This window comes from Schistocerca nitens, chromosome 7 (genome assembly GCF_023898315.1).
Source record: "Schistocerca nitens isolate TAMUIC-IGC-003100 chromosome 7, iqSchNite1.1, whole genome shotgun sequence".
Classification (NCBI taxonomy): Eukaryota; Metazoa; Arthropoda; class Insecta; order Orthoptera; family Acrididae; genus Schistocerca; species Schistocerca nitens.
In genome coordinates this window covers 119,833,712-119,859,239 of record NC_064620.1, presented here as the reverse complement: position 1 = coordinate 119,859,239, position 25,528 = coordinate 119,833,712, and the positions used below count along the sequence as shown (strand labels likewise).

The 25,528-nt window shown below is 41.8% G+C and overlaps 1 protein-coding gene across 1 annotated transcript in view; it reads right to left on the bottom strand.

Annotated features, from left to right (window-relative positions):
• The window catches only part of LOC126195498 (uncharacterized), a 385,955-nt gene that overhangs the window by 1,385 nt on the left and 359,042 nt on the right, over positions 1–25,528 (bottom strand). The window contains exons 11-12 of the mRNA XM_049934125.1: positions 18,264–18,412; positions 7,183–7,341 (exon numbers count right to left, since the gene is read on the bottom strand). Coding sequence (XP_049790082.1) covers positions 7,183–7,341; positions 18,264–18,412 — 308 coding nt within the window. The remainder of the gene's footprint in view (positions 1–7,182; positions 7,342–18,263; positions 18,413–25,528) is intronic.

Here is a 25,528-nt window from a genome sequence, read left to right as displayed (position 1 = left end):
TCATGAACATAGTACAGTTTCTTATATGATGTGCATGCCAACGAGTTAACGAAAAACCGAAAGATGGAAGTGATAGACAGATTAATGTCAACAGCGTGTGGAGTTGTTGATGCTATTCAGACATTTTTACACTACAAAGGCAAGTTGTGTCTCCTTCGATATTGCTTTAGAACGGTTGATGCATGAAAGATGTATGAGAGAAGAAGCATAACTAAAAACAGGCATTAGTTTATTGTGAAGCAGTTTCATGCTTTTAGTATAGTTTGCCTAAATCAGCTGTGTTCTGCTTGCAGGTTAAATACATCATGCCAACGAATCGAGCTTCTTGGAGTGAAGGTGATTTGAGAAAAGTGTGTGAACGCTGCAATGAGTCAGAAAAATTCAGTGAGGGTGAATGTGTAGAATGTCTGGAATTTTACTCTGTAACCCGATCGAAAGCTGAATAGTTACAGTATGTAATGTGCAAACGGTAGTTGCGCGAAGATATTTCAGTTTATGACAATATGTGTGCCATTTGTGGAAGAAATTAAAGAAACAGCAGGAAAAATTACAGTTATACAAAAGAAGAAAATACTTTCTATCTTGTAATTTCTAAGTGTTATTCTGACATCTTCATTGTTTCCATTGGCTTGAAATTGTAATAACAGCTTCTTAAGCCAGTTGTAAACCAGTAGGCAAAACTTGCCTTGATAATGAAACGAACTGGTTCCAGAGCACAACCAAGAGCCGTCTCTCCTACCCATGGTGCTTCAGCTTAACTACCATAGGAGAGGAGCTGGCAGAATAGAGTCTTATTAGAAACTGCTTAAAATTCCGATTTCATTGATGTGTTTGTAGAAGCGATATTTTTTCAAAAATGGGAAATGAGTGCCAAACATTTGGCAACCATTTATATTTTTACCTATGCACTTTAACAGGATTTAGACAATGTTTTCGAAATGTGCCACATCTTTCCTCACTTTATCATACGGAGCTTCGAGAACAATGAAGCATCCTCGCATTTTCCTTTCCTTGATTAATACCCATTCATAGGACAGACACAGGAGTGAAGTTTTTGTATATGCTATGACAGTCTTGAAGTAAGGTGTTTGCAAACCACGTCCATGTCATTAGAGCATTAGAAATTGTTGAAACCGCTGGATCAAATAAAATTACAAGCTGTTAGAAATTAATAAAGTAAGACTTTCGATGAAACTTGCTTCCTGTACTTTTGGTTAATTCCCATTCCCAATAGCTGCTTATATGTGTCTGGCCCCATTAGTCTGAAATGCCAATTCATTTAGAGATGTAAGTAACAAAGGCAGTCATTCTTGGCATAGTCTTAGATATTATAGCGTCTCCGAAATTTCCGAAATTTGCATCAACACAGCCACCCCTGGTAACTGTTCGAGCTGTGTGCCAGTACATATAAGTCGCATACATTGGTAAGAGCTGAGTACTATGAGTAACGATACAAGTGAGGTGCATTCATTATACTCGGAGCATGTATAATTCGTATTACTGGTGAATGCTGTCTGTAATTAAATATTACTATGTACAGAAATTAGTGCTATAGTAATAAGACGTCCCGCTTCCTTTAGCTGAAGACGAAGGCAGAGGTCGCACTGTTTGCAATAAATCCTGGTCAATTATATAACATACTTTGTCTTATTTTGAAGCTATTTTTCGTATTTTTGCGTCAAAGGTGAAGCAACAACATTTTTTTTGTAATCACACAATGTTACCAGCGGTATATACAAGGTGGACTGAAAGTCACAAAGGAGATACAACTACGAATAACGTTTTATATTATTGCACTGCAGAACAGTAGGTAAGAGCAAGAATAAAATTTTGTTAAAAGCGAAGTGAGACGTTCCTAAGTGGGGCGTGTCTGCTGGCTATGCAACGGTGTCTTAAACAGATGTCAACACGGGAGGCCTGAAGTATAAACAAGTTGGAAGATCGTTTCTTCAGACTATGTGACAGGGATGCCAAGACTATTACTCAGAACTTTCACGACAGTGCGGAGCAGACATAAAGCTCTACTGTAACGAAACTAAATGTAGTAACTTCAGTTAAAGATGCCATAAGGACGCCTTTCGGGACACGGCCTTCGTATAAAGGAGCGCTCTGAAACCTTGAAGTTACATACCAGAGCAGCCAACAGCACTGACAGACTCAGAAAATGAGAACAAATTCAGTCACCAGAAAGAGAGGGTGGAGGAGGGTGGGGGGGGGGGGGAAGAGGATTCAGTTATCTGCCTGCCACAAAACCTCTGGTCTCCTCAAGCCCATCCACAGAGTGAGGATACTCCATCTGCAACACAGATACTGATGGAAGACTAGGTCTGATAAGTTGCAGGAAGCTCTGGTTAATTTAACAACTGTCTACAAGCTGCCACCAACCTGGAGTCCACTTACGCAAGTCCGGAGCCATCTGTCTGCAGAGGGGACTTCTGATGAACAAGCTACAGTGCTGCCGGTCACAATGGTGACTGACTGGGGATGGGGGCCAGGCCGATCTTCTGTGGATGAAGAACTGGGCTGCCCATCTACAAGCTGCTCAACCTCGGCTCTGGGCGCCTGAGTCACCACTACTGGGGTAGTACGAGGGTCACTCCAAAAGAAATGCACACTATTTTTGTAAAAATACAGTTTTCATTCTTCATGTGTGAAAGTTTTACAGTGTGTAGATACATCCTTCCCGCTTGTTTTCAAACTTAATTCAACCTGTTCCCGTGAGTGGCTCTGTCACAGCATGTCTTCAAGATGGCCGCTACACTTGACGGTCGTCAAAATCAACGTGCTGTCATAGAATTCCTGTGCTGTGAAAACAAGACAGTGGGAAACATCCACAAGATGTTGAAAAAGGTGTATGGAGATTCAGCTGTCGATCGCAGTACAGTTAGTCGGTGGGCAAGCAGGTGACGGTGATGAAAGCGGGCACAACAATATTGAGGATTGTCCTCGCAGCGACAGGCTTCGTACTGCACACACATGTGCAGAGAGTTAACGAATTGGTGACTGCTGACAGACACATCACAGTGAACGAATTGTCACGCTACGTTGGGATAGGGGAAGGAAGTGTTTGCAGAATACTGAAAGTGTTGGCGTTAAAAGTGGTTTGTGCCAGTTGGGTTCCTAGGATGTTGACAGTGGCTCACAAAGAAACAAGAAAAACGGTATGCAGCGAACTTTTGGAAGAGTACAGGAATGGTGGAGATGAATTCCTTGGAAGAATTGTGACAGGTAATGAAACATGACTCCATCATTTTTCACCAGAGACGAAGAGGCAATCAATGGAGTGGCATCATGCAAATTCATCCAAGAAAAAAATTTCAAAACCACACCGTTTGGACAAGAAGAGAATAGAAGCTTTCGAAATGTGGTGCTAGAGAAGAATGCTGAAGATTAGATGGGTAGATCACATAACTAATGAGGAGGTATTGAATAGGATTGGGGAGAAGAGGAGTTTGTGGCACAACTTGACTAGAAGAAGGGATCGGTTGGTAGGACATGTTCTGAGGCATCAAGGGATCACCAATTTAGTACTGGAGGGCAGTGTGGAGGGTAAAAATCGTATAGGGAGACCAAGAGATGAATACATTAAGCAGATTCAGAAGGATGTAGGCTGCAGTACGTACTGGGAGATGAAGAAGCTTGCACAGAATAGAGTAGCATGAAGAGGTGCATCAAACCAGTCTCGGGACTGAGGACCACAACAACAACATTTGCGAGTGGAACAGGATGGGAAATGACAAGTAATGGTACAGGGTACCCTCCGCCACGCACCTTACCGTGGCTTGCGGAGTATCTATGTAGATGCAGACATAGGTTTAGATGAAAGGGACACACAGGAAATGTGTCTGTGTCGCTCACGTGTATCGAGTGCTTGTTAGTTAAAAAATACGAGAGTTGTCCAGAAAATAAGTTCCGAGCGGTCGCGAAATGGAAACCACTGGGAAAATCGGGTAAAGCTTTGCACAGATGTGTTGGGCAGTGTCTCTAGTATGCCCGTCGATCGGTCGCGTCGCTCTTTTCAGTTTTGAGTGAACAGTGAGCACGTAAAGATACGTAGGGAATAGCGTCTCCCGCCAAGTATGAGGACCTGGATAGAGATTTCGCCTGTGCCATGCAGCCCACATAACAGAACTGTCGAGCAGTTCCATCTTCGTGCCAATTCTCGGCCGCACACTGCAGGGGCAATGAAGATGCTCCTGCAGCGTTTCCGATGAGAAGTGTCTAATCACCCACAATACAGTACGTAATTGGCTCCCCCTGAGTCTCATCTCTGCTCACAAGAACCGCTGGCTATGAAGACAAAATTTTTCCACAGACAACAAGACGCAGACCAGTGCAGACAACTTGCCGAAAGCACAGGCGGCTGCTTTCTATGACGAGGATATTGGAAAGTTGATACAACACTACGACAGAACTTGAAGTTGGAGCGGCGACTATGTAGAGAAGAAGGTGGAAGGTGTACCTAAATGCAAATACTTTATGCAAATACATGTGTTTTTTTCGTTATATTACCTCTCAAATATCATACAAATTAAATAATACGACCAGCGATGAAAAATAGTAGATTAATAATTAATTTTGAGCAAGAGTCGCCGGCCGCTGTGGCCTAGCGGTTCCAGGCGCTTCAGTCCGGAACCGCGCTGCTGCTACGGTCGCAGGTTCGATTCCTACCTCGGGCATGGATGTGTGTGATGTCCTTAGGTTAAGTCCCATAGTGCTTGGAGCCATTTAAACTATTTTTGAGCCTGCCGTAGTGGCCGAGCGGTTCTAGACGCTACAGTCTGGAACCGCGCGACCGTTACGGTCGCAGGTTCGAAACCTGCCTCGGGCGTGGATGTGTGTGATGACCTTAGGTTAGTTAGGTTTAAGTAGTTCTAAGTTCTAGGGGACTAATGACCTCAGACGTTAAGTTCATAGTGCTCAGAGCCATTTGAACCATTCATTCAAACTATTTTTGAAGCAAAAGTCGAGCCCTCGCCTCAAGCACGTTCGGCTTACGAAGCGTTAATCTGTTCAATCAGTTTTTTTTTTTTAATTACGGAGGATAGCGAACATCGATTTACCACCACGAACTCGAACGTCCGGCACCTATACACAGGTACATAAGCCACATAGTAGACGTGTAAAACTTCTCTTGCGATTTTCCGGGAATTGTTAGAGAAGGGCACCTTACTACTTGAACATTATGTTGTTTTAACGGCCTATGAAGGTGTACAACGTTAGAAATAAATCCATGATCCCGACCTCGTAGCGTCCCCTTGTGAATACTGTGATTTCTCCGAAACTACTAATCGGATTTTTAAGAGTGAAATGCCATTGAATTTTTCCCTTTTAACAATACGGCACTAGCAGCAGAAATTACTACAGTTCCATCTGCAAAAGTGAAGATGATACCGATATCCTTGTAATTAATATGGCTACGAAAGGAGACAATACATCATTCGGCGAGGATTTGTTAATAATTTACACTACTGGCCATTAAAATTGCTACACCAAGAAGAAATTCAGACGATAAACGGGTATTCATTGGACAAATATATTATACTAGAACTGACATGTGATTAGATTTTCACGCAATTTGGGTGCATACATCCTGAGAAATAAGTAACCAGAACAACCACCTCTGGCGGTAATAACGGCCGTGATACGCCTGGGCATTGAGTTAAACAGAGCTTGGATGGCGTGTACAGGTATAGATGCCGATGCAGCTTCAACACGATACCACAGTTTATCAAGAGTAGTGACTGGCGTATTGTGACCAGCCAGTTGCTCGGCCACCATTGACCAGACGTTTTCTATTGGTGAGAGATCTGGAGAATGTGCTGGCCAGGGCAGCAGTAGAACATTTTCTGTATCCAGAAAGGCCCGTACAGGAATTGCAACATGCGGTCGTGCATTATCCTGCTGAAATGTAGAGTTTCGCAGGGATCGAGTGAAGGGTAGAGCCACTGGTCGTAACACATCTGAAATGTAACGTCCACTGTTCAAAGTGCCATCAATGCGAACAAGAGGTGACCGAGACGTGTAACCAATGGCACCCCATGCCATCATGCCGGGTGATACGCCAGTATGGCGACGACGAATACACGCTTCCAATGTGCGTTCACCACGATGCCGCCAAACACGGATGCGACCATCATGATGCTGTAAACAGAACCTGGATTTATCCGAAAAAATGACGTTTTGCCATTCGTGCACCCAGGTTCGTCGTTGAGTACATCATCGCAGGCGCTCCTCTCCGTGATTCAGCGTCAAGGGTAACCGCAGCCATGGTCTCCGAGCTGATAGTCCATGCTGTTGCAAACGTCGTCGAACTGTTCGTGCAGATGGTTGTTGTCTTACAAACGTCCCAATCTGTTGACTCACGGATCGAGACGTGGCTGCACGATCCGTTACAGCCATGCGGATACGATGCCTGTCACTCGACTGCTAGTGATAACAGACCGTTGGGATCCAGCACGGCGTTCCGTATTACCCTCCTGAACCCACCGATTCCATATTCTGCTAACAGTCATTGGATCTCGACCAACGCGAGCAGCAATGTAGCGATACGATAAACCGCAATCGCGATAGGCTACAATCCAACCTTTATCAAAGTCGGAAACGTGATGGTACGCATTTCTCCTCCTTACACGAGGCATCACAACAACGTTTCACCAGGCAACGCCGGTCAACTGCTGTTTGTGTATGAGAAATCGGTTGGAAACTTTCCTCATGCCAGCACGTTGTAGGTGTCGCCACCGGCGCCAACCTTGTGTGAATGCTCTGAAAAGCTATCATTTGTATATCACAGCATCTTCTTCCTGTCGGTTAAATTTTGCGTCTGTAGCACGTCATCTTCATGGTGTAGCAATTTTAATGGCCAGTAGTGCATTTGGGCGAAAACAGAATTAAGGTGTCGTACACTGTTCAGGAAGTATTTGAGCTCAGCTGGATACTCATGTATAATGCAGTTAAATTCCGACCTCTCTGTTACTCTGCGCAGAATACTGTAGTCGAGAATCGTAACACGCGAAGCGAGCACTGTGGTGAAAACAAATGGACGAAGCCATTGTCCAGCAGGGAGAAGCAGAAGGTCGGTGTTTTCATCTCGTTCGTAACAGTATGACGTACTGTAAACTTTGCAGACAGCTTCCTCGGAGAGTGACACGAGGTCGCTGTCGTCGCGCACGCGTGACGTACCTGGTCTCCAGACTGCCCTCGGTCAGCAGTGAGGAGCCTGTGACCAGTAGGCGGCTGCGGAGGTCGCGGGGCGCCGACAGGACACGGTCTGCGCCCAGGCGCGCCGTCAGCGCCGCCAGCAGCCGCGCGGCCACTGTGCGAACCACGGCGTTCTGGTGGCTGCCGGGGACGGCCGGGAAACAGCGTCAGTTAGCATTCTGACACACACACACACACACACACACACACAGTATCTCTAAGCAGTCAGTACACACATGACAAACCACGGCGTTCTGGTGGCTGCCGGGAAACGGGAAGAGCGTGAGCTAGCATTCTGACACACACACACACACACACACACACACATACACATACACAGTCTCTCGAGGCAGTACGCACATGACAAAACAACAGCACTTCAACAAAGTCTGTACACTGTACTGTGACACACTCGACAGTCTCCCAAAGAGTACTTGACATACTGACGTGCTACCGTTGCAACGCAAAGTAGGGTGTAGGGGTACTACAGCATAGCTGGCGGTCTCAGAATCGATAGTTGCCTCTTGAAAAGGTATGGAGAATGATTGTTAACGAGTCATTTGTGAGCTTCGGGGTTGGGGACTCGGAATATTAACGGGCAAATATTTTATAGAACGCTGACCGTTGCGTTGCCAAAAATGGTTAACACTTTTCACTACGCTGGTTGTCTGCTTTTACATCAGTGTTCATCAGTGAAAGTGTGGTGTAGTCAACAGGAGTCCCGCCGGTGCCTACTATCGACATCACAAGGGCGTTGCTCGCTATCGGAGCGTCGCTGGTCACACCGATTAGACGGAAGTAGCGAGACACGACCACCGAAGATCTCTGCGCCACCATCGGCAGCCTGTCTCGGAACAGACTGAAGCACCGACACGAGAGCAGTTCTGTGCCAGGCTACATTCCAATTGTAAGTCCTTCCACATGTTTGTGAACTTTGTCTTTGAACAGTGCTACGATGAAGAGCTACCAGTGAACAACAGGGCTATGAGAAAGTGCTGCGAGTCATATTTCTAACTACATTATGTTTCAACACAAGTGTTATACTGGTTCTGTCTGTGATATGAATGTACTTACGCTCTAATCCACAGCCACAGCAAAGAAAATGTATAACAAAAGATAAGTGGTCATTTTGGCTGTAAATATATTTCAATTCTTACATTTTACTTGGTCAATCTCGTGTTATTTATCACTTGTTGAGAGACCGCCCCCAGTAGCTGAGTGGTAAAAAAAAAAATAAAATAAAAAAAAGTGGTCAGCGCGACAGAATATCAAACCTAAGGGCCGGATTCGATTCCCGGCTGGGTCGGAGATTTTCTCCGCTCAGGGACTGGATGTTGTGTTGTCCTAATTATCATCATTTCATCCTCATGGACGCGCAAGTCGCCGAAGTGTCATCAAATCGAAAGACTTGCAGCCGGCGAACGGTCTGTCTGATGGGAGGCCCTAGTCACCCGACATTTATTTGCTTGTTTAGAGCCTAATTCATTTGTTCACTATGTGATCGAAAATCGATTCTGCTATCAATGAAACATCAATATTACGGCCAACGGTGACCTTCCTTTTAATTTAACATATATGGTCGTTGTGCACACAGCACTCCATGGAGTCGCCAATCAATAATTGATTTGTGACAACTCATCAGAAAAAAAAGAGGTTCTATAAATTACAGTGATATGGCTGAGCGGGTCTAGGAGCTTCAGTCTGGAACCGCGCGGCTGCTACGGTCGCAGGTTCGAATCCTGCCTCGGGCATGGATGTGTGTGATGTCCTTAGGTTAGTTAGGTTTTAGTAGTTCTAAGTCTAGGGGACTGATGACCTCAGATGTTAAGTCCCATAGTGCTCAGAGCCATTTGAACCATTTTATAGCGATAAGTGCACTTTCTATATCTGTGCAAGTGTGAATGAGGTACGAACTGGCTGTACTATGACAGTTACAGTATCGGTAAATGTGGAGTGTCATTAGAATTCATGAGTGCAAATACTTTTGTGCATGCATCACTTCTAGACATCAGCAGCGAACCACATTGCAGATTAGTTACGCAAACACACGTGAAAGACAGGTGTTGTGTTTTCATACTGCTCTAAATGGAGTGGCTAAAAGTCACAGGAAGGGTTTTTCCTCTTGAAACGTGCTGTGTATGACGCTGAAATGTTACCGCTGGATGTCGTATATGGCACAGGCGTAGATACAGTCTCTGAGTAATCTGTTACAGACAAATGTTAATAAATATGGGAGCATGTCATGATTTTACTGCATTTTAATGTTGGATGATTACTGCTCCAAGATGCATAGCTCAGAGCGTGTCTAAAATTACACAAGACTCGGGTTTTCAAGGTCAACAGTGTCTAGAACAGATCATCAGTGTGGCAGCGACAGTGATTCCACATATGTAAACCACTGTACTGGAGCATTGCAAAAGTTCGATGACCGGCTGTCCTGTTACCTTTGCAGAGCTGTACTATAACTTAGATATCTGCTGACTCAGAAGTGGATGTCGGAATCCTTATGTTGACATCCTGACACAGAATGCAATGTTTGGTATAGGCCCATGATCATTGTCACTCAACCAGGGACCAGTGGTAGCGTACAGCAAGATCTGACGAATCTCAGTTTCGGTTGTTGGTTGTTTGGAGGTTAAGGGACTAAGCAGTGACACCAGTCCCTTGTTCAAGAGGTACCAATCTGCAGTCATTGATGTCCATCAGAAAATTGATCAGATTATGAATGTACGAGCGATAAAACTGAGGCGCTGAAAGCAATATTGATGCCAGAGCTGAGAAATGATTTAAGGAGAAGTAAAATTATGTGTGTCAGACCAGAGGAAGGTTCTCCCAGGGCTCATCTGTGTAGAGAGAACTCCCAGCCACGTACAACTGCTGCCAACCTGACTAAGAGTGAAGACAGTTACAGAGTAAATAGACGTTTCTAGTCAGGTGAAGGCTAAAAAGTATTGGAACTACAGTTGGGCACATAATAATAAAACAATGTGACAGAAATAATCAGGTCAGCAAGTAGGTGGAGCCAGGCAAGTTTATCCAAGGCAGTAGCCGCTCCTCTCACAACTGTCTCACCTCTGATCCTTTGTAGTCTAAGAGGCGAACAACATGCATCGCAAGGCTACCCCTAACATAGAAAATGGGGTGCAATTCAACGAGACTAAAAGAGAGATGACGAAGGCAGCTGACGGACGAAGCTGTGTCAAGTGTCTTCCAAACCCAGAATGTGACAAGAGGTGTACCATCCCCAGCCACCTCGCACCTGCCTCAAAAGCAGTTTAAGATATTATATCTGAGAATAAAAACAATTTCAGGGAGGAAACCGAGAACCACTTCCAGTGTCCTTTAGTGGTTCAGCAATATTAGAGGCAAAGAATCTGGAAGACCTCTCTTAACATGGGGAGCCAGAAGGAGGGAGCATTCCAGCAGGGTGTGAGCTGCTGTCTGTAAGGCTCCACAACCACAACGTTCGGTTGGCTCGTTGTTGTTGTTGTGGTCTGCAGTCCAGAGACTGGTTTGATGCAGCTCTCCATGCTACTCTATCCTGTGCAAGTTTCTCCCAGTACCTACTGCAACCTACATCCTTCTTAATCTGCTTAGTGTATTCATCTCTTGGTCTCCCTCTATGATATTTACCCTCCACACCATGGGTTAATCTGGTATGAGTGATGTGAATACGATATAAGAGATGGGGTTCCTTCTGCGAGGAATAGAAGGAGAAGCGGCATGCAGCACTGGACTCCATGGCAGTTGTAATGGTACTTGAATTACGTAACCATTGCAGCACCTCACCTCAACCTCTCGATACCAGCAATATTCTACTGTGTTTCTGTAAAATAGTTAACATATTTCTGTGACAACATTCAGATTTGATTTCATTAATGTAGAGGTACTTCGATACATCGATATGTTTATGTTGCAATGATATTATTCTTATGTGTATTCTTTCTTTTGTTACTATGATCTTTGACGAACTTGTAACTCTGATTTTTGGGCGCGTAAGTGGTTATTAGAGAGTCAAGTTTTCGTCGTCACGTTAAAAAGACGCAAATTGTAGTCAGTTTATGAAATGTGAACTTTAACAGTGAGGAAGATATTTTCAAGTATGTTTTATATTGTGAAGTGATGTTTTGGAACGAGTTACGTGATATTGCAACAAAAGTAATAAAAAAGAAGTGTAACTTAAATTCGAAGAGCTGATTACTTTTTTCATTACCATTGTCCTAACTTGCAAAAGTTTAATCTTCAAGAATGGTTTATGAAACACATCTATAAAACTTTTGAATATCGCAGAATAACACCTAGGCCTCTTTGCATCCGCGCTTGGAATCATCACTTCCTAGATTTTCGACGATTGAGCCATGAGTTCACAACGAGACCAGCGTGGGAAACATGAAAAGATGAGTGCCTAGTTTATCCATTGTCTCAAGAAATGACTTTATTAACTGTGCTCTAATGACACCTGCCACATAATATAACTTTGTTGTTGCCCGAAAATGCAATATTTAGCAGCGTGAGCTACACTACAATCATAATTAATTTTTGACCTTTGTTGTGGTAGGGTTGTTAGACAGTGCAGGATTTATTGGAGTGGACAGTACCCCACCAGATGTCATTCCATCTATGAGTGAGGATAGGTCGTAATTGCACCCACAAATTCGGAATTTGGCTGGTCGAAGCGAGTGTTGGGCAAGTAATCGTTTCTTTTGCGAAATGGTCGACCATTTCATTTGGTACAATACCCACACGAAACAGAGAATGACTACTGAGCAGATAGTAGGACTAAGGTCAGAGAGAAGGTCACGAATAGCAGATATCACAGGGTGACAAGAGTAACATCGATCAGTGGCCTGGAGTACTCTTTGAGTCGCTACAAATACACGGTCGAGAGACGTCTGTGTATTTAAACTTGGTGCTCTGTCATTGACTATCAGTTTCACTGTAACTACATTAAACGTTCCTGGCATCAAATGTTGCTCCAGACAAGCATGAGTTGTTACAACATATCCCATCTCATCCATGGTTTTACAGCAATCAGTGAAAATAATGGTAGCACCCTGATACTCTGAAGAACAGAGAAATGCAGACATCGAAAGGCAATGAGTACGGTCAAGAAATACAAGACATAAGAAAATTACTAAAAAAGAGTAACTGTAATTTATTCTAATGAAGATAATATTATTTGGAATCGAAATCAGGTCAGTGCATTAAAATTTGTGCAACTTTTCTGATATTATCCTTAAATACGGTTGCTGAATGTCATCCATGTCCAAGATTTATTTTATTTATTAATTTATTCACTTGCTTGTTTATTTCGTTATTTGGCCATCTAGGGACCACAATAAGCATACAACTATTGTGATAAGTGTTATCCTTCCATTTTGTTTTTCAAGCCAGATGTTTTTCACAAATGCACTGCATCTAGCAAGGCCTTCGTCACGCCATTTGGCACCAGTCGTTCATTTGTCTTGAAAGGTCCCGAAAGTTACTACAGTTATTCTGAAGGTGTTCCAATTGCGTGTGTCTTCTGCTTGTATATCCTTTTATTCTGGATATTTTTTTTATATTTGTACCACAGTATTCTTATTTTTAGTTTCAAGTAATAGATGTTGATCATGTGTTTCATTCCTTTGGAGTCCTGCATTCAGCCATAAAACGAACTCTGCATCAGCTTAGTGTCTCCATATTTTTTTTCTATTTTAGATTAAATTTCTTGTTTTTATCTCTGTTTGTAGATCCCATTTTATGGCATGGGCCCAGCATATTGTGTAAGATCTCTCTCTCTCTTCTTCTTTATACTTCTGCAAGTAAACATTTTTCAAAGAATGCAGACACGCTGGTATAGACGAATTTTGGTGTAAAGGTTTCCAGGTGATGCGCCACATAATGTTGCGGAAATTGAAAGGAAGGTGGACATATATAAATGGACTGGACATTTATTTTGCAGATAATTTAAGAATGAATGGAAATTTCATGTTACGAGAGTGAAGCAGTCGTGTGTGACATCTGTGGAATAGTCGACTTACGCAGTGAGAGTAGTATCTCTGAACTTGTGTATCTTTGGCTTAGTTGTAGAGCGCAGGTGAGTGAATCCCGGATTTCCGCGCGTTTGCCAGTCGCCCGGCCTGGCATGGCATGATGTGACGTCACTGCGCAGCTATTGCGCAGACTCATGCCGTTGTTGGTAGTGCTGTGATCTCGTTTCCTTGAGTCTAGATCGTTACCTGTGGCATATTCCGGTACGTAGTGATATCTTTTCTAATCTTGTGAGTTGTTCACAGCATTTTCCGAGTGAACTGAGCTAAAATACGTCATATTGTGCTGTTGCTAAATGCAGTAGTTCTGGACATAGATCCGAGGGCGTTCTTTATCATCGGTTTCCGAAAGACTTAGAACTCCAACGTGAATGGTTGTCTCGCTGTAAACGTGAGGATAAGATTAGATATGATCTGAAGATTTTCGTTCACAGGATTACGAATGGGACATGCAAAGATAGCTGTTCGGTTTACCTACAAAAAGTTGCTGAAGTCAGATGCAGTTCAATCCCAGAAAATACCTAACTGGTAGGGAAATAAACCAGGTGCAGGAGGCTCTACCCACACGAAGATGATTTCACAGATAGAGAACGTTGTAGTAACATCAGAATAGTGCAGAAGAGGGCTCTCAAAACATTGGATATTTTGTCTCCCAAGAAAACAAAATTGGGCAAGTCAATTAACAAAGAAATTTCCTCTGATCCGATCGTCATAAGCAAAGAACAAGAAATCAAGGACGTGAAGAAAGACTGATTATTCTAAAGAGCAGAAAGACTTTACTGGAGTAAAAAATTGCACACAAGAACTTACAGGTAGCTACGATAAGAATTTATTTTCAAAGTGGAAGCAGCCAATACATAACTATTTTCGTGCGACAATAACAAGTAATTTGTTGCATTACAGAACTTGAAGGAGTTGGCATTCACGCTGTTGCAGTTACATGCGATATAGGAGCGGAAAATTCAATATTGTGGAAACAACCAGATGAATCCATAAATAAGACGGATTTTTCGAACCCTGTGGACAAATTGACATACGACGTTTCCGATGTGTTAAACTCGAGGTACACCTTAATTCAGAAAGTACCTCTTAGAAGTGCTTACGGTTTCAACCTCAGAAGTCAAGAAAATTTCCTGAAGAAAGTTTTCGAAATTTGCTCGAATATGCGACTAGGGAAAAGAAATAGGCTCCTCCCATTTCAAAAAGGATTTGTTACATCAATAAATTCACTTTTTGGACTTTTTTTTACAGATGCGAAAAATGCCAGAGCAACATACATCATGACTGTCAGATTAATCAAGATTGTCTCGAAAATTTCCTTTCTAAAATTCGTGGTCTTGGTGTATTTTATAATATACCACGCCCCTTGAAGTGAAAAATAGAAGACGCCTACTAATACTGACTAATAATGTGACAAATATACCTTTGTCCCTTGGTGCTTCAATTGCAGAGGACAAAGACCAAAATTCTGCAGAAGTAGTAGTGTGCGAGTTCAAGAATTTTATTTCTAGCGAGTTGTGCAACAAAGTAACTGACACATAACATCACAGTATTTTATAGGCAAAGGTTTGTTTCGTGTTTGCGAGCTTAGTGATTCAGCGAGCTCCAGCGAAGACGTCGCAATGCCTTAATTTAATACTTGGGCAGGATACATCGCGTTCAAGTGGAAAAACATCGACAGTTCATTAGGAATTACAACTGCAAAATGCCATTCGATACAAAATTAACAACGAAACTAGACTGGATAAGTGTGCTTTCGTAACGTGGGCTTACTTCTCCATCATCTGAGTGGTTTATTACAATATAAGAATTCGAAATTATTTTTGCGTCTTTTCATGGAGCAAATGTTTCACGTTGCAAAAGCGTGATGGAATCATTAGCAGCACTAGTACAATCAAGTTTTCCCTAAATTGAAAAGGAAAACATTGATTTGTGTGTAAGAACGAGAACTTCATCCGCATTAGATTTTTGAATAAAGGAGCCAAATGAGATGCAATGAAGAGGGCATCGGCGAAAATAAATTTTACTTATCTTATGTTTACCGTTAGATACACGTTTAATTTTTTTTTCATAAGAAACCCAAAACCATGTTCTGAAATAGTGTTTTGTTTCCTCCACTAGACAGTACCACAAGTTCCTCCAAAAAATCGTAACACAACACGCACACAAATGTCATACTAACAAATGTAAACCCACCAGATGATGGAGGTTTAAACCCTTGAAACGCGTCGTGGAGATAAATATACAGTAACTGGTAACAGTAAACTTATTGTTTCATTTAATGTGCTCTGGACTGCACTGCCTTCAGCAACAGAGTTAAATTTTCCGGGTCAACATCGTAAGGTAAGTTTCGTCATCTTTATCATAACATTCTCTAAATATGTTTGAACTAAAGTTGCACGCAAAATTGTAAAATATTCTGCGCAGTCACGTTCTGAAGCTGGAAATATTGGCGAAGAACATCTACAGCTAACATTGGATATTGAAAAGTATTGTCATCAATGCTTTTCCCGCCTTATATTTCCTTTAGAATATTTCTAATACTGATTATTTCGAACCATCTTGAACCGCATCAACGAGATGCTCAAAATCGAATGAAAAGAGACACGAAAAGTATTTTACTCTCTGACATACCCATTAGCGAGTGCGCGATTGCGTGAGCGCTGGCTGCCAAGTGACGCACACGTCGCTGACCAATGAGAATGTACTCGCCGGAATGTCCAACCTCTCTCTAGGTACCATGGTAGAGCGGAGAGTAGTCGAGTGTTGGACACGGAGTAAGCTGGCCGAACTTTTAGCATAGTGCATATTGGAGGAGGGTTTTGCTCAAAAAAATTGTTAGGAATTATTAATCTGATGGAAGGACTTACAGACGCAGCATTTATGGAACACAGAGAATGAATTCGCATTATGGATATGTATTGTAAGGTAATAATTTTTTTGCTGCGTGTACTGATAATATTAGAGATTCTTGCAACAGAAAAGTCCATCTCCCACCTCAGTTTAGGTTATTTCAGTTTAATTAATTTCAATTTGCATAATTGTAAGAGCATTGCCTTGTAAGACTTCTGTAAACGAAGTAATGTTTGTGGTCTTCTGTGAGCGTTTTGTTCATGTGAAATAAGAGTTTAAAATACAGCATTATCATTATAATGAAGAGATTAGTATTTTCATTGCAAGTAAGAAGTTTTTTTAGTATGAGAAAATCGTCTCAATCTTTCTACCGGTAGCTTAGTTTTACTTTAGCATTTTTCAAATGACGCGATTTCTTCTTCCTGTGCTCTTGATGCTGATTACGCTGTAATTTTTCAGGTGAGATTCTTTTCATTTTTGGTTAGTTTTTCCGTTTCTAATCTCACGTTTCCATTGCGCAAATTCTAAGCATTTTCTTTGTAATTCAGATTTTTAATGGACCAGTGAACAGTGTATATTTCTACACACTGTTACTACATGGTTTCGTGTTCAAACTTTTTTGGGCAGTTCGCAGTTTGATTCTGGTTGATTTTTGAGTAACAATTTTGATTTAATGGAATATCGTCTTAGTTATGTGACTGGATTTGTGATTTCCTGTCAGATAGGTCACAGTTCGTAGTAACTGACGGAAAGTCATCGAGTAAAACAGAAGTGGTTTCTGGCGTTCCCCAAGGTAGTGTTATAGACCCTTTGCTGTTCCTTATCTATATAAACGATTTTGTAGACAATCTGAGCGGCCGTCTTCGGTTGTTTGCAGATGACACTGTCGTTTATCGACTAATAAACTCATCAGAAGATGAAAACAAACTGCAAAACGATTTAGAAAAGATATCTGAATGGTGCGAAAAGTGGCAGTTGACCCTAAATAACGAAAAGTGTGAGGTCATCTACGTGAGTGCTAAAAGGAACTCGTTAACTTCGGTTACACGATAAATCAACCTAATCTAAAAGCCGTAAATTCAATTAAATATCTAGGTATTACAATTACGAACAACTTAAACTGGAAGGAACACATAGAAAATGTTGTGGGAAAGGCTAACCAAAGACTGCGTTTTATTGGCAGCACACTTAGAAAATGTGGGGAAGGCTAACCAAAGCCTGCGTTTTAATGGCAGGACACTTAGAAAATGTAACAGTCGTACTAAGGAGACTGCCTACACTACGCTTGTCTGTCCTCTTTTAGAATACTGCTGCGCGGTGTGGGATCCTTACCAGATAGGATTGACGGAGTACATCGAAAAGTTCAAAGAAAGGCAGCACGTTTATCGCGAAATATGGGAGAGAAAGTCACAGAAATGATACGGGATTTCGGCTGGAAATCACTAAAAGAAAGGCTTTTTTCGTTGCGACAGAATCTTCTCACGAAATTCCAATCACCAACTTTCTCCTCCGAAAGCGGAAATATTTTGTTGACACCGACCTACATAGGGAGGAACGATCACCACCATAAAATAAGGGAAATCAGATATAGGTGTTCATTCTTTCCGCGCTATACGAGATTGGAATAATAGAGAAATTTGAAGGTGGTTCGATGAACCCTCTGCCAGGCACTTGAATGTGATTTGCAGAGTATCCATGTAGATGTAGATGTAATTTCCTGCACAGTAAACGCCAGTTAGTTTTGTCTTTATGTAAATGTGTGCACTGAGACATGCTGTCCGCATTCAGTTCAACGGTTTTATAACAGGGGACAGTACATTCAGTTTTGAGTGAAAAACAGACAAACATCTAAATTCTCTTGAACGAACGAACGATAGAGTCTGAGCAAATAACTTTCAAAATTATGTAATATTTTCAACAGACAGAATGAGAATTCTGGATGCCTAAAATACCTGCTCATGATGTATTCTGTAATGCACATGGTTTACTGGACAACACACAAATACATTGATATTAAGGAAAAGATTGTGTTATGTGATAAAACCAGATTTCACATATCTGGACCAGCTAATAATCATAACATTGGAATACTGGGCTAACGAGATGCAATTTGTTGCCAATGACAACAGTGTGGCGCAACCTCAAATACTTTTACCGTTAGGCTGTGACGAAACCTACCTGGCACCTTTGGAGACAATGAGTTGGACGGCACGTGCTGGAGGCAATACATCCGCCATCTTGTCGAGGGCCGCGTTGCAGTCAGCTCGCAGGAACCTGTTTGTGTCTGCGGACCGGTGAAACAGCGAGCCCACCAGTTCCTCCACATCCTGCGGAACACAAAACTAGTCTCAGTGCTGGTCAGTGTAGCCACTGTGTCTTCATCATCACTAACTTAGCAAGTATGTGGGCCTGACAGAAGAGGTACGTGAAACCAGAAATTGGAGGAGTTAATGTGCCACTTAAAATCCAATAAACTGCAGTGACCCTATGGCCGCAAAGAAAACAAATTCTGTATATTGTTGCCCCGTCAAATTTTAGGTTATTAAATACATAGCATTTGTTCACATGGACAAATAATGAGTGAAGTCTCAACCAGGCATTCATCTTAAGATATTTAGGGATCATCATCATCAGTTATCTGCCATATTAGCAGGTCCTTTGCCTCTTCATTTTCTGCTATCCATTGCTTCCATCTTAAGGCTGCTGTATCTGGAATCTCTTCCTTCCTCGCTTCCTTTTCCCTTCTATATAACCTTCTAAAACTGTTTTTATCAGCCCATCATTCTTTCTTAATATATGCCCAATCCAATTTGTTTTTCTTCTCTTTATTACATCTAGTAACTGTCTTTTCTCTCCCACTCTTCTCAGTGCCTCTTCATTTTTTACTCTGTCCATCCAACTTATTCTTTCCATGTTCCGCCATGTCCAGATCTCAAAAGCCTCCAGCCTTTTTCCTCATAGTCCATGTTTCAGCGCCATATAGAAGAGCACTCCATACAAGACATTTTATGAGTCTCTTTCTGAGTTCTCTGTCCAGACCGCTGCAGAAGATTCTCCTTTTCTTATAAAACGCCTCTTTTGCCATTACTATCCTTGTTTTACGAGGGCCGTTCAGAAAGTAACCTCCGGTTGATTTAAAAAAATACACCAAGTTAAATAAAAATATTTTAATATATACATCTTACAACTACATCATTGCACTATTTTTCTACATAGTCTCCATAGCGATTGAGGCACTTATCGTATCTCTTCACAAGCTTTGAAATTCCTTCTGCATAAAAATCACCCGCTTGTGCCTGGTGCCAGCCTGTGACCGCATCTTTGAGCTCTTCGTCGTCATCAAACCGCTGTGACCCGAGCCATTTCTTCATATGCATGAAGAGGTGATAATCACTTGGCGCCAGGTCTGGGCTGTAAGGTGGATAGTTGATAACGTCCCACTTGAAGGACTCAAGAAGGGCCGTTGTTCTGCGAGCAGAGTGAGGACGGGCGTTATCGTGCAAAAAAACGATACCGGAAGTCAGCATACCACGGCGTTTGTTCTGTATAGCCCGTCGTAACTTTTTTATTGTTTCACAGTAAACGTCTTGATTAATGGTCGTACCACGTTCCATGAATTCAACCAACAACACCCCTTTGGCATCCCAAAACACCGTTGCCATCAGTTTTCTGGCAGAAAAATCTTGCGAGGCTTTTCTTGGTTTGGTAGGCGAATTTGAATGTGCCCACATCTTTGATTGTTCTTTTGTCTCAGGGTTCACGTACTTAATCCAGGTTTCGTCACCGGTCACGATTCTGTTTAACAATGGTTCTCCTTCGTCCTCATAACGTGACAGAAAGTCTAATGCAGAGCCATTCTTTGAGTTTTGTGGTGGTCGGTAAGAATTTTGGGCACCCATCGTGCACAGAACTTACGGTAACCCAATCTTGCTGTCACTATCTCGTACAAGAGAGTCTTAGAAATCTGTGGAAAACCAGTAAACAACTCCGACATTGAGAAACGTCGATTTTCACGAACTTTTGCATCAACTGTCTGAACGAGTTCGTCAGTCACCAATGATGGTCTACCACTCCTCTCTTCATCATGAACGTTTTCTCGTCCACTTTTAAATAAACGTACCCATTCACGGACAACTCCTTCACTCATAACTCTTGGTCCGTACACGGCACAAAGCTCACGATGAATAGCTGCTGCAGAATATCCTTTGGCTGTAAAAAACCTTATGACAGCACGCACTTCACATTTGGCGGGGTTTTCTATTGCAGCACACATTTCAAACTGCCACAAAAACTAAACTAGCACAGGTACGACGTTCACTCGACCACGGCTTGATGCCGACTGACCTGTTGAGTGCGTGAACGCACAGATGGCGTCGCTAGTCCCCCCAAAACCCGCACTGTGACCAATCGGAGGTTACTTTCTGAACCGCCCTCGTAATTTCTGTGGTGCACTTCCAGTCGGTGTCTATCCTGCTTCCAAGATACTTAAAATTTTGCACCTGTTCTAGTGTTTCTCCATTCAGCATAATTTTTATTTCCTTATTTCCTTCTAGTGCCAATACTTTTGTTTTATTTGTGTTAATTTTCATTCCATATTTTTTTCCGTTAGTTGCAATGGTGTCCACCAAATCCTGTAATTCTTTTTCCCCTGTTGCTAGAAGGGCCACGTCATCAGCAAATCTCAAACACCCTACTCTTCTTCCTCCAATTTCTACTCCTTTGTCATCTAATGAGCATTGGTCAATCATATTTTCCAAGTAGAGGTTGAAAAGAGTAGGTGATAAACAGCATCCTTGTCTTACTCCTTTTCCTAGTCTGATCCAGTTTGTACTTTCTCCTCTCACTTTAAATGAAACTTTTTGATTAACATATAATGAGTTTATAAGTCTTCTGGTTTTCCAGTCCACTCTCTTTTCCCTCATTATAGTCACCAGCTTGTCCCAAACCACATTGTCAAATGCCTTTTCCAGATCGATGAAGCACATATGTAGGTCTCTTCCTTTTTCAATAACCCTTTCTCCCAAGATTCATAGGAGCCCTATTGCATCTCTGGTGCCCGTATTCCGTCTAAAGCCAAACTGCTCATCGCCAAGATTCTCCTCCACTACTTTTTCAAATCTTTTATTAATTATTGTTAACATCACTTTGGCTGCATGTGAAATGAGGCTGATTGTCCTGTGCTCGCTGCATTTCTTGGTTCCTTGTTTTTTCGGTAACGGAATCATTACTGTTGTCAGAAAGTCCTCAGGCCATTCACCACTGTAATTTTTCCTTTAGGAATGGTCAGTTTCCTGAGCGATTAAAGTACTCAGTAGTAAAGCCGCTTTATAAAAAGGGAGAAAGGGATAATGTAGATAATTTTAGACCTATTTCTATGCCATCAGTGATTGCAAAAGTTATCGAAAAGGCTGTGTATGTAAGGTTAATTGATAATTTTATATCACACGATTTGCTATCAAATGTACAGTTCGGCTTAGGAAGTCGTTTGATAACTGAAAATGCTATATTCTCTTTTCTCTGTGAGGTACTGGATGAGCTAAACAAAAAGTTTCGAACGCTTGGCGTATTTTTTGATTTAACAAAGGCATTTGACTGTGTTGATCTCACAATATTGCTCCAGAAGTTGAATCATTACGGAATAAGGGGAGTAGCTCACAAATGGTTCACCTCTTACTTTAGCAACAGGCAGCAAAAGGTCATTATTCACAATGTTGATAACAGCTGTGATGTGGGATCTGAGTGGGGTACTGTCAAGTGGGGGGTGCCCCAGGGATCAGTGTTGGGGCCGCTCCTGTTCCTTATTTATATAAATGATATGCCCTCTAGTATTATGGGTAACTCTAAAATATTTCTGTTTGCTGATGACACTAGCTTGGTAGTAAAGGATGTTGTGTGCAACATTGACTGGGTTTCAGGTAGTGCAGTACATGACCTCAGTTCATGGCTTGTGGAAAATAAACTAACGTTAAATCACAGTAAGACTCAGTTTTTACAGTTTCTAACACACAATTCAACAAAACCTGACGTTTTAATTTCACAGAACGGGCATATGATTAGTGAAACTAAACAGTTCAAATTCCTAGGTGTTCAGATAGATAGTAAGCTGTCGTGGAAAGCCCACGTTCAGGATCTTGTTCAAAGACTTAATACTGCCATTTTCACAATTCGAACGGTATCGAAAGTGAGTGATACTTCGACACGTAAATTAGTCTGCTTTGCTTATTTTCATTCACTTATGTCGTATGGTATTATGTTTTGGGGTAACTCTTCCCATTCTAGAAGGATATTTTTGGATCAGAAACGGGCGGTTCGGGCAATAAGTGGTGTGAGTTCACGAACCTCTTGTCGACCTCTGTTCACGAGTCTGGGTATTTTGACATTGGCCTCTCAATATGTATATTCCTTATTGTCGTTTCTTGTTACCAATATTAGTTTATTTCCAACAATAAGCAGCTTTCACTCGGTTAATACTCGGCAGAAATCAAACCTCCATTTGGATCGGACTTCCTTAACTCTTGTGCAAAAAGGTGTGCAGTATACTGCTGCATCCATTTTCAATAAGCTGCCACTCGAATTCAAAAATCCACGCGCTTTCAAATCGAAACTGAAGAGTTTCCTCATGGGTCACTCCTTCTATTCTGTCGAGGAGTTCCTTGAAAAATTAAGCGGATTCTCATTGTATTGCTGATAGCGTTTGCTTAAACTTATGGACTGATTTTCTTTCAGATTCATGAACATTTATTTTTATCTGTTATTACTTTTATGTTGTAAGTTCATGTACTGACACGTTCCATGACCTTGGAAATTTGCTCCTCAATTTGGTCCTATGGAACTTGACATGTAAATAAATAAATACATATATTTTATTACATAACCTCAATATTTCTCTTATTCCATCGTGGTTCAAGCATTTTAGTATTTCTCCCGGTATTGTATCTGTACCTACCGCTTTGCCATTTTTCATTGCAGCTATGGCAGACTTCTCCCATTACGATGGTCGGTCCTTTCTCGTCATCAGTTACACTGTTGTGTGATTCAAGTTCCAGAGTTTCTGGTTTGCTATTTGTGTCATACAGCTCTTTTATAGACTCTTCCCATCTCTGGAGGACATCGTCACGATCTTTGTACACTACCTCTTCGTCTTTACTCAAAATTTCCATAGTAGCACTTCCTGCTCTGTTTTGTTCCCATGTCATAGTCTTTACTCTGTTGTATAGTAAGTCGTATCTTCCCTTCCAGTCCAGTTCTTCAATTTCATCACATTCCTCTTTTAGCCATTTTTTCCTAGCCTGATCTGTTTCTCTTCGCAGTTCACTATTTAACCTTCGGTATATCTTTCTAGCATCTTCAGTGTTCTTGTTTTTCAATTTTCTTCTCTCCTCCATCTTGGAAATCATTTCTTGTGTGACCCATGGTTTTTTTGGCCTTTTCCCTTTTACATATCCTATATTTTGCTGTCCTGCTTTAAAGATTCCCTCTTTCAGCATATTCCAGTACTCGTTGGCATTATCAGGTGCTTCTTTGTCTCGTAATGTGTTTAGGAAGTACCGAGACAGCATTTCTGTAATTTGTTCTTTGTTGGATCTTATCTTCTCTAAATCCCACTTCTTCACCAAGGTCGCCTTCTTCAGTTTTTTTCATTCTTATTTCTATTTCTGCCATAAGTAAGTTGTGGTCACTATTAATATCTGCACCTGGTAATGTGTGCACTTTCTTGATTCCATTCCTGTATCTTTCTTCTACCAGTATAAAATCGATTTGGTTTCTGTATTTTTCCCCTGGTGATTTCCAAGTGTAGAGTCTCCTCTTGTGGTTCTTGAACCATGTATTTGCCGCTATCATCTGCCTTTCCCTGCAGAAGTCAATTAACCATTCACCTCTGTCCTTTCTCTTTCCAAGACGATGACTGCCTGCTATGTTTCCCTCTTTCCCTTCTCCCACAATGGCGTTCCAGTCTCCCATTACTATTTTGCAGCATTTTTTATTTTCGTCCATTATTCTCTATATTACATTGTACGTTTCCTCTACAATTTTGTCATCATCTTCTGAAGTTGGCATATACACCTGGACAATCAGTAAATCTTTTTGTGCTCCTTTCAGCCTTACACCAATAACCCAGTCATTTGCGTAGTATACATATTCCACACATTTAGCCAATTCCTTTGTCATAATCATTCCTACTCCATTAATTCCTTTTACTCCTCCTCCTGAGTAGTAGAATACATATTCATCTGACTGCAACTCTCCATGTCCACTCCATCTTACCTCCGCATCTCCTACGAGGTCCATATGATTCTTTTCCATCTCTCTTTTAAGGTTTTCTAGTTTTCCTGCTTGTAGCAGAGTTCTGACATTCCAGGTACCAATTCTCGTTTTGATTTTTTGCCTCCTTTAAGTTGTCCCCCCCCCCCCCCACGGAGATCCGAATGGGGGACTATTTTGCCTCCGGACACTGATTTAACATGAGAGGAAGCCATTTTTTGTGCATAAAATGGAGACTGCATTATGCAGGGAAGATAATCTGCGGTGGTATTCCGTTGCCTTCCGCAGTTCTGGAGGCCGCCCCTAACATGGGATACAGACGCCTTTTGCAGCCGCCCGCTCCGGGTCAGACGCTGCATCAGAAGTATAGGTTGGAAAATGAAAGACCCCTAGCCCTCGAAACGTAATAACATCAGGGTCGGAAAAGAACAAGAGCTGGCCGAGGGCGGCCAGATAGGAAAGATAAAATTGAGGAGCCTGGCATAAGTAAGCGGAAGCAATGCCAGGACTCAGCTCGGGGCCTCGTGGTCGCCAGCCACGTACTCACTAGGTGTGACTCCCTGAGGGGATACCATGATGAAAATAAGAATGTCTTGTTGGTGAGTGAACTCCACAAGGAAGGTCAAAGTTTAGCATCCCATCAACGACGAGGTCATTAGGGACAGAGTGGAAGCTCGGACTGGGAAAGGAAATCGGGTCTACTCTCGTACCAAAGCGCCATTTTCCTTGGCGGTTTATTTGTTAGTTAGATGGTTACATGTTCCATAAATCATTTAAACGATTCTTTTATCGAAATAATGAGGAACGAGTCAGTTTACAGCATATATATACATGATTAGTGTTAAAATCAATGGAAATATAATTTTTTAGTCCTGATCATGCAACTACACATGAAAACTAGTTTTGTTCCTTATTTTTGGTTACTGATTTTTTAAAGAGTCGTCCACGGAATAGAAGGAGTTGTGCGGGGAAAATTATTTTACGGTAGATTTAAAACTTGCTTTGTTACCTGTCAGACTTTTACAGTATTGAGCAAATGGTCAAAAATTTTTGTTGCTGCATACTGAACTCCTGTCTAAGCCAGTGACAGTTGTAATAATAGATAATAAAAGTAATCTTTTCCTCTGGTGTTGTGGATATGAACATCACTATTATTCTCAAATTGTGATGGATTGTTCTGG